The sequence below is a fragment of the Bidens hawaiensis genome, unplaced genomic scaffold (assembly GCF_021521415.1).
Source record: "Bidens hawaiensis isolate Kalapana, Puna unplaced genomic scaffold, B.hawaiensis_p1.1 tig00022929_1, whole genome shotgun sequence".
Lineage (NCBI taxonomy): Eukaryota > Viridiplantae > Streptophyta > Magnoliopsida > Asterales > Asteraceae > Bidens > Bidens hawaiensis.
In genome coordinates this window covers 34,208-44,214 of record NW_027493591.1, presented here as the reverse complement: position 1 = coordinate 44,214, position 10,007 = coordinate 34,208, and the positions used below count along the sequence as shown (strand labels likewise).

General features: G+C 37.6%; 1 protein-coding gene across 1 annotated transcript; it reads right to left on the bottom strand.

Moving 5' to 3' along the window:
• Positions 1-1,347: 1,347 nt before the first annotated feature.
• Positions 1,348-2,949, bottom strand: LOC143566627 (F-box/FBD/LRR-repeat protein At1g13570-like). Its single transcript, XM_077053275.1, has 4 exons — positions 2,332-2,949; positions 2,147-2,257; positions 1,917-2,075; positions 1,348-1,848 (listed from the first exon to the last, which is right to left on the bottom strand). The coding sequence occupies exons 1-4, from the start codon at positions 2,920-2,922 to the stop codon at positions 1,528-1,530; spliced, it is 1,182 nt and encodes a 393-aa protein (XP_076909390.1). The 5' UTR covers positions 2,923-2,949; the 3' UTR covers positions 1,348-1,527.
• Between the last annotated feature and the right edge of the window lie 7,058 nt (positions 2,950-10,007).

The window sequence follows — 10,007 nt, the reverse complement described above, 5'->3', positions numbered from 1 at the left end:
TTTTGTCTTTGTTTTGAGTTTCAATCGTTGAATCTCATTTTTTTTTTATTTTGGGTGAAAGCTGGATACCGTACTAAAGTGAGACAAAACCAAAACACATGTACCTTACCATTCCTAAATTTCCTTAAATGGTGCTAGTACCGATAGCATTCCCAAATTCTCTTAAATGGTGCTAGTACCGATACCATCCCTTGTATGATAAACTAATGAAAATAGGATCATAAAAACAACGCAAAGACATTCTAAAATTTGTATTCAATGTAAGTTTAACATGTGGTATTTGGGTGAGCTTTTAAAATTGTGTTTTTTGTTTATTTGCTTTTTGAAAAGTTCTAGTATGTAATAGAGTAGCTTCGGCAAACACAATTTGCTTTTCAACAAACAAGTTTTAAAAGCTCACCCAAACACCCCCTAAAAATCAAGTCTATACAAAGGTAACAAAACAATGTTTAAATTAAGAAACGGGTAGGTAGTTTGACTTCGAGGTAACGAGATTATGTTAAGTATCTCAATTTTTAAGCTCATATTTTAATCAATGGTGAATTTATCTTCCATACATATCGGTTCTACAACTTTATAGCCGAAAGTGAAACTACATAATGATGTTACCAAATCATTGATGTAACAAAATCCAGATGCCTCACACTTTTTAGCATGGTGGAGCCTACCAGCACAGTTTATGACAATGTCACAAAGTTAATTGTTTACTCTGCGTGTAGCATCTTCGTGTTCATTCGTTTAACTCTAACCAAACAAACAATAACGCAAACGTGGTTTTCATGTTTGTTTATGTCCATTTGTTTATAGTATAAACGGATTGTTCACAACACGAACGAGCATAATTGAACACATATGAATAAACAAAACTGAGCTAACACCAATTAAAACTAAATGTGAACATCAATCTGTCAGGCCTAAAAAAATAAAATAAAACCAAACCAGACTAGATTATGGTGAGTCTAAATAATTTAACTGAATTTATAAATGAATGACTTAAAACACATAAACTAATGAACATTAATGAAGGTAAACAAACAAACATAAATTACTTTGAATAGTACTACACGATATGCAGTTTCCTTGTGACTATGATTTAATGAGCGTAACGATCTACCATATGACTCGTACTTGGTTCTGGATCCGTGGTAAAAACTAAACTTCGAGTTGTTGGTAGCTAACCATTTAGGGTTAGTCACCTCATTAACCAATTAAGAACAATAAATCATACTTAGATGCATATTCTAACAATAATCATTTTATTAAAAGAACTGATCATCCTTTGTTACAGTTCACATGTACACTGTAAACATGTCATCCAAATTTAATTAAGTATTCATACTAGATGGCTTTGACACTCTTTTAACCTTCACATACCCAATCCAAACACCTGAGGTTGTATTTAAAGGCACGCTAAAACCCAAAAAAGACAATGTAAGCTAAGTAAAAGGTTGACAGCCATTAATAATTTAAAAGTGTTAAACATCCAACGTCAGAAAAACAATAAACATTAACAAAGCAATTATATGTTTACCAGTATATAGTCCTCTTAAAATAGCTACGATCAAACTCACCACCAGTTTCAACAAGGAATTCCACATGTGGTGATACACGTGGGGATTGTAACAAATATCTTGAAATCTTCAACCGTTCATCCTTTTTCATCCATCTGCAAAACAGTATCTTCACCTTCTTCAACGCAGGTGACTTGGCCAAAATAAGCCTCACGAAACACAAGCCGTAATTCCTTGGGGTCCATAACTCAATCTCTAATGCATTCAAATGTTCCAACCAGATATCTGAATAATCGTCCAATTTATCGGATATCCCAAAAAATAGACTGCAAGAAAGCTACAAGAAGAGCGAGAATTATTTGTGTGTGTTTGTAAAGAAACAAAGGAGAATTTTAAATTACATACCTTGAGCTTAAGTTTCTCTAGATTCGGGCTGCTTCTTATCAAAAAGGCATAACAAGGAACTTTGCGCTCGTAATATGGAAGCGTATCTCTAATACATAAGTATTTTAGGTGGACTAATGCCACTGGAAGCTTGTTTGGAACTCTGCCTTGAGCAAAACTCTTAAAGCATAGTAACCATACGTATAAGCACATGAGTAATCAATCATACACATGTGAATAATAAATATTACCTTCAACAATGGAAGACGAATAAACAGATTTTCAATCACGGGCAAATACTCAAATAGCTCAACAACGGTGGTGGTATCATCAATGGCTGGCAAACTTCCAGCCTCAGGATTCTGCAAAATATAAATCAGAATCAGATACAATGAAAGCACGTGATGATCGATTTTAAATTGTAATAAGAACTTACCAGAACAAAGGTCTTAAGTGATGGGCAACCAGATAGGAAAAGTAGAAGCATTTTATTAGTGATGATTACTTTCTCCATGTATAAGTTTGTAAGGCTACCAAAACCACTGAATGTTGGGGGAACATCAAGACGACAACGATGGAGATACATGCCCGTTAACTTATGCAAGGAGAAAAGGGATTCAGGTAACCAATACCCAAACATGTCAAGTGTTAATTTCTTGAGTGTGGCATTGTTGTTCCTCGACAAATTATCTATGATGCGATGGACTTGAGCATACGGGCCATCAGCGTAAGCGGACAGAGAAAACTCATGTATTGGGCCCTGGTGCACCGACAAAACTTGTTTTATAGCATATAAAAGTTTACGCTTTGCTTGACTTGTTATGCTTAGTCGTTCCTCAAGCTTGTCAGATTTACCCACACCTTCAACAAACTCGAGTTTGGGATATTTGGTCCAGTGGTATTTCCATTCCCTAGAGAGGACGCTTGTCCTTGCTGCCTCTTTAAATGATACAAGAGATAAGATGGTTTCTATTATGGGTGAAGGAAGGTTGGATATCATATCCATATGCAAACGTTTCGCTTCCATCCAAAACTATTAATGTTGAGGCGGTACTATGTAAAGTGTAAATATCGATTCAAGATAAAATTTTGTTTTATTTACACACAAAAGCCATGATTGAATCATAAAATCTAGTCACATTTGCTGGACTAAAACCAGATTTTACTAACTAAACAAGCCTAAAACATGTACAAAACGCCTAAAAGTTGTATTTTTATACTAAATAATAATAGTAATAAAAGAATGGTAATAAATTTGCTTAATGAACATCTATCTAGAACACTTTAATCAATAATTTAAAAATAAAAAGTAATTCTTAAAATCCAAGAATAGAAGACGAATCAGGGTGTTTGGATTTACAATAATAGTAAAGCCCATATTGAAAACAAATTTGAATTCGAAAACATCATGTCTGGATTATGATAAGCAGCAGCAAAACAATCAATTCGATATAGATAATTGAGAATTGGGCCAACCTGTCTGTAAATCGACGGCGGATCGTGGTTGTGAAAGCCCAAAACTTTACCAATTTTTAATTGATGTGTATATGAACCGCACCGTCCTATGGGTTGGGTGGCTTTGTTTATATTACCCTAATCCTAATTTTATTTTATTATTATTATTATTATTACTACTACTATTAAATGGAAGGTTCATGTATATTTTAATCTTAACGTGAGAACATGGGAAATAATACTAATTTATAAAAAAATGAGAATGTAAGAAACAATACAAACTACTATACCAATCTACATAAACAATGATTTATAACAACAAAGAAAAGAACCTAAAAATTCCAACAAAAGAATCAAAATCAAGAACAAAATAATAACAACATATACCAACAAATACATATACCAACAAAAAAAACATCTAATAATAACAACAAAATATAAATCAGCAAATAGTTATAACGTCTCATAATGAAAAATTAGCAAATACGAACAAAAAATAACAGCAAACACCTATAAAAATAAACCGAATAATAACAGCAAATTGGTTTTCATCATTTTCATGTTAAGAATAAAATGCATGTGATCCTGTTTCTTATTATTATTACTACTTATTTTAAATAACCAACAAAATCAATATTAACGAAACCAGTTATCGAGACTAACAAGGAGCTAGCCCGAGGACCAACGAGAGTTACATCAATAATCACGTATTACAACAAATCATGGTCAAAATTACACCAACCCTTTCAAGTTAAACTGTGACATTCGTTTTAATTAATTTGTATTTGTTTTATTTTAAGTTTGTAATAAATTCATCGCATTTAATAATATCGTCAAATTCTTATTAATCATATTAATGTTAATTTGCTTTCAAAGTATATTCTATGTGTATTTTTAGCCCTTACACTATAATCTTTACAATGATTGATCACAAACTAAACTTAAGGGACCGTTCTGCAATTACCAAAAATGTTCCCGTCTCTTTCCCCTCTTCCCCTTCGTCTCGATGCTTTACCCCAGAGCTCTTGAAGGAATTGCATGTAGGGGTCAACAGGACCATAACTTGGGGTTTGTGGGAATGGTTCTTCCACCGATGCCATCTCATCATTTGGGTTGTCGGGAAATTCCTCTTCTTCAGGATCTGTCTCCTCATCTGGTTCCACTTCTGGATCCTCTTTCGGTTCCTCTTCGGTTGTTGCGGGTAAGTGGATCTTCTCGTATGGTATTGTCACTCTTATCTTGGGCTTGTGAGATAGCCCTTCCTGTCGACGTGGGAATTAGCAGAATTCATAGTTGAAGTGTCGGTATGCCACCTTCTTGGGTCCGAGTGGCATTGCATCCAATCGAAGGATGGGGATCTTGGTTCTTCCTTTATTGGTCGGTTTGCAAGGAAAGCATAGGATGGGTGTGGGTTGGGAAAATATCCGGTGGGGTAGTATTGTGTCTCTTGTGATGGTTGATAAGTGGGGATCTTCGAGGGTTGATACATAGGTATGGTTGGTGGGTGATAGCTTGAGTGTCTTGGTGGTTCGTTTCTTGGTGAACTATCGGGAATGTCTATTGGGTAGTATCGGCTTCCGGGGTAGTACACAGGTTTGGTCAAATCATGTTCCACATCTTGGTCAAAATACGCTTCATAGTATCCATCACTCATGTTATCCTCGGGGTAGGGTTCAGCGATTCCTGCTTCCTTGGCTTTGCGTACATAGTTTTCTATCAAATTTTTGAATGACATCTACATTATGGGTGGTTTAGAATGTGGATGTAAAGAAAAAGTTACCAGCCTATCTTATCCCTAAAACACATAAACAATTATTTCCTATACTTGGATCGAAGCTTAGGTATTGTTTTATGATACCCAATTCGCTAAGATCGATGGCTCTGATACCAACCTGTCACACCTTCATCTTAGGCCTAGGCGTGTGACCCATAAGTTGGTACCGTATTTATAAATAAATCAGAGTTGCGTTAATTTGCGGAAGACTTATAAAACTTTAAGGATCGAAAGTGTAATTTATATATACATTCAAACGACGGGAATTATAAAATACCTGTTTAAGTTGTTACAAAAATATTACTTGTTTATGTTTAAAAACCACCATATTAAACTTATACAAAATGAATCCGAGCCATCGGATATTAGTAGCACTTAGTCATTCCAAGTGCTATCATTGTTCGCCTGCAAAATGTAAGAAAATACGTTAGCAACGAATGCTAGTGAACACGCTAACGCAAAAATATTTCAACCCCTCGAGACTACGCCTGCCTCGGCCCAACGTGACTTAGGAATAACAAAGTCAAATAACACATTATAAACACGAGCCTCTACTCTAGGTCACCTCAGCAAACACCGCAGTGTTCGACTTAGTTAAGTACCCGTAAATATACACAACGGTCGTACTCCCTGCAGGAGAGCATCCTACGACCAAGGGTGGTGCGATCATGCCCATACATCGCATACTACCACCTATGTAAGGATCCAGACATACGTATACCACAGCCTGAGGGCTAGGTTTATACCCTTTATTTATAACGGTTTTAGGAACACATAGTTCCTTGTAAACAATTTCAAATAACAAGTTTGACTCATTTTAAAATAAGTAAAAGTTTGGGGGTGTATTCACCTTATCTCTTTAGGATCGGCTTCACTCACCGTCCAAGGGTCTTTCCCTTCTTTATCTCGCACCTATAGTACGAGTATAAATATTTGTTAGTCGGATACACGATCCGGCTTAAGACCTTTAGTCTTATCTTATAACTCAATCCTCGATTGAACCTTTACTTCAATTCTTGTTTACTTGAAAACCTTTAGTTTAAAAGTAAGTTATAAACCTTTAGTTTATATTAAAAACCCGACGTTTCTTCTTCTCCAAGAAACGTATTATTTTTCTTTTATTATTTAAGAATACTCATTATTCACTAAATAATAATATTTTCATAACAAAGAATATATATATACATATATACTTACACACATATATATGTAACCAAAATATTCAATATTTATTCTTTCATTCATTTCTTTGTTATGTTTTCTTTTCTTTTATCGAGGTATCGAGTATAACCTCGACTTAGGGTTTAAGCCTTTAATATAATATTGAATTATATTGAATTCATTATTACGCCTAACCTTAGTGGCGTATCGAAACCCTACGACTCGAGCAGCACTCCGACGCCGTTTCACTTCTCGACCAACTTTGGTCGTCAAACGATAACGCCAAACTTCAATACTCGTCGACACGCTTTACGAGATTCATCGCCATTATAACAAACATTTTTTTTTGGTATGTGAGTGGAGGGTGGCACGTACTTCGAGGAAATGTCGACACGGAAATCGAGGATCGGGACACGTTTTACGAGAAAATATGGTACGCTTATCGAGGTGTATTGAATATATGATTTTGGTATTGTAGAGAGATGTTAGAGAGAGAAAGATAATCATATTTTAGTGTGAGAAATATGAAGACCCGAGGCTGCTATTTATAGACAATTTCTGGGGTCCCATCGTGTACCGCGCCCGGTCCCTGGGCACCCGTCGCGTACCGTGACATAGCCCAGGTTAGTCACCTAGTAGGTCTGCCACGTGTTGACACGTGGCAGACGGTGTGCCACGTGCTGACACGTTGCGGACGTCGTGCCACGTGTTGCCACGTGTCGGGACACGTGGCGACAGGTGTGCCACGTGTGGACACGTGGTGAAAAGGTGTCAGACGTGTAGGCCACGTCATCGCGATACGCGATGACGTAGGTTCAACAGCGATCGCGTATCGCTGTTGACTTCGTCTAGAAGGTTTGACCAAATCCCATCGCGGTAAGCGACGGGCTTGTATTTTGCCCCGTCACGTAGCGCGATGGGACAAGAAACCAGAATTTTCATTTTAAACCCTTAACTTTGGAATTTTGGCAATTTTAGTCCCTACATTTTGGAAAGTTTACATTTTGAACTCGAAATTTTCACGTTGTTACATCCTCCCCACCTTGAAACAAATCTCGTCTTCGAGATTGCTTTACAAGAACAAATGGGGGTATTTCTTTCTCATTTCTGATTTGAGTTCCCATGTATATTCGGGTCCTCTACGCGAGTCCCATTTTACTTTCACAAATTTCAACGTTCTTCGTTTTAACTTCATTGTTTTCAAATCTTCAATTTGAATTGGACGTTCTATAAATTTTTAAGTTTTCGTTTATTTCAACGTCTTTAAATGGCATAGCCAAAGATTCATCAGTCAAACACTTACGCAGATTCGAAATATGGAATACATCATGTATCCATTTCATTTACTCGGGCAGTCGCAAACGGTATGCAACAGTGCCGATTCGTTCAAGTACCTCAAAAGGTCCAACGAATCGAGGACTCAATTTTCCTTTCTTACCGAAGCGAACTACGCCTTTCCAAGGTGAGACTTTCAATAAAACTTTGTCACCAATTTTGAATTCCAACGGCTTACGACGGACATCGGCGTAACTCTTTTGGTGATCGCGTGCCGTCTTAAGTCGTTCTCGGATTTGAAGAATCTTGTCAGTGGTTTCTTGGACTATCTCGGGTCCAGACAATTGATTGTCTCCGGTTTCAGACCAACACACGGACGTTCTACACTTTCTTCCATATAACGCCTCGAATGGTGAGGTTTGAATACTTGCATGATAGCTATTATTGTATGAAAATTCCATTAGGGGAAAGTGGTCATCCCAACTTCCACCTAAGTCAATCACACAAGCGCAGAGCATATCTTCCAACGTTCGAATTGTCCTTTCGCTTTGCCCATCGGTTTGTGGATGATAAGCAGTGCCAAGGTTCAACTTTGTACCGAGAGCTTGTTGGAAGCTTTTCCAGAAGTGAGACGTAAAACGACTGTCTCGATCGGAAATTATAGACAACAGTACTCCGTGTAAAGCAACGATGGTGTTTACATAAATACGCGCTAATCTATCCATAGAGTATGACTCATTAATGGGTATGAAGTGTGCGGATTTCGTTAATCGATCAACAATCACCCATATAGCATTATGTTGTCAAGTCGTCTTCGGGAGTTTGGTAATGAAATCCATAGTAATTAACTCCCACTTCCATACGGGAAGCTGGGGTTGCTAGAGCAATCCCGAAGGCTTTTGATGTTCAGCCTTGACTTTCAAACAAGTTAAACATTTCGCAACATGCGAAGCGACATCCCTTTTTATTCCATTCCACCAATAATTTTCCTTGAGATTGTGGTACATCTTGTCACTTCCAGGATGCATCATGTATTTCGATTTATGAGCTTCGTTTAAAACTTTCTCACGCAAACCTCCAATGATTGGTACCCAGATCCTATTGTCAAGTCTAAGGATACCATCATCACCCTTGATTAGCGAGTCAATGGTGCCATTACGTTTTTCGTCAGAGATTTGGTTTTCATTGATTGCTTGAGTTTGCGCGTATTTTATTTGTTCAAAAAGACCGATTTGAAGTTCTAGGCGCAATGCTCGAATCCTTTTGGGCTTCTCATGTTCCTTGCGACTTAAGGCATCGACCACAACGTTGGCTTTGCCTTCATGGTAAACAATTTCACAATCATAGTCATTGAGCGTTTCTATCCATCGCCGTTGGCGCATGTTAAGCTCTTTTTGATCAAAAATGTGTTTCAAGCTTTTGTGATCAGTGTACACGGTAAATCTTACTCCATAGAGATAGTGCCTCCATATCTTAAGTGCAAAGATTATGGCGCCTAACTCTAGATCATGAGTTGTATAGTTCTTTTCGTGTAATTTGAGTTGACGAGAGGCGTAGGCGATTAACTTCTTGCGTTGCATTAGTACGCATCCCAAACATGAATGGGACACGTCACTAAAGACCACAAAATCCTCAGTACCTTATGGCAGAGCCAAGATAGGTGCTTGAGTAAGCTTTTGTTTTAGTATATCGAATGCCTCTTATTGCTTCGTTACCCATTCATATTTAATGTTCTTTCGAGTTAAGGAAGTTAAGGGAACGGCGATTCGAGAGAAATTTTCGATGAATCTTCGGTAATAGCGGACCAAACCTAAGAAACTTCGGATCTCGGTTGGCGACTTCGGAATCTCCCACTTAGAGATAGCGTCAATCTTAGCGGGGTCCACTTGAATACCGTTAACATTAATGATGTGACCAAGAAATTGCACTTCGTGCAACTAGAACTCGCATTTCGAGAACTTAGCGTACAATTTCTCGGTTCTAAGAATTTCAAGCCACGTTCGAAGATGGACTTCATGATCAGCCTTTGACTTAGAATAAATAAGTATGTCGTCGATGAATACGATAACAAATTTATCCAAATAAGGCTTACAAATACGGTTCATCATGTCCATGAACGCGGCCGGAGCATTAGTAAGTCCAAACGGCATAACCGTGAACTCATAATGTCCATACCTTGTTCGGAACGCGGTCTTTGGAATATCCTCGGATTGGACTTTAAGTTGGTGATAGCCGGAACGAAGATCGATTTTAGAAAAGAAGCTAGCACCTTGAAGTTGGTCAAACAAATCATCGATTCGGGGGAGTGGATAACGGTTTTTGATTGTGACTTTGTTTAACGCACGATAATCGATACACATTCGCATGGATCCATCCTTCTTTTTGACAAATAGGATTGGCGCTCCCCAAGGTGACGAACTTGGTCGAATGAAACCCTTCTCCAATAG

What these genes read in the sequence shown, in the direction of transcription:
- LOC143566627 (XM_077053275.1), bottom strand. Translation starts at nt 2,922, where the DNA reads ATGGAAGCGAAACGTTTGCATATGGATATGATATCCAACCTTCCTTCA. An exon ending in CACTTAAGACCTTTGTTCTG is followed by an intron (nt 2,258 to 2,331) that starts GTAAGTTCTTAT and finishes TATATTTTGCAG; the next exon opens with AATCCTGAGGCTGGAAGTTT. An exon ending in TAGAGAAACTTAAGCTCAAG is followed by an intron (nt 1,849 to 1,916) that starts GTATGTAATTTA and finishes CTCTTCTTGTAG; the next exon opens with CTTTCTTGCAGTCTATTTTT.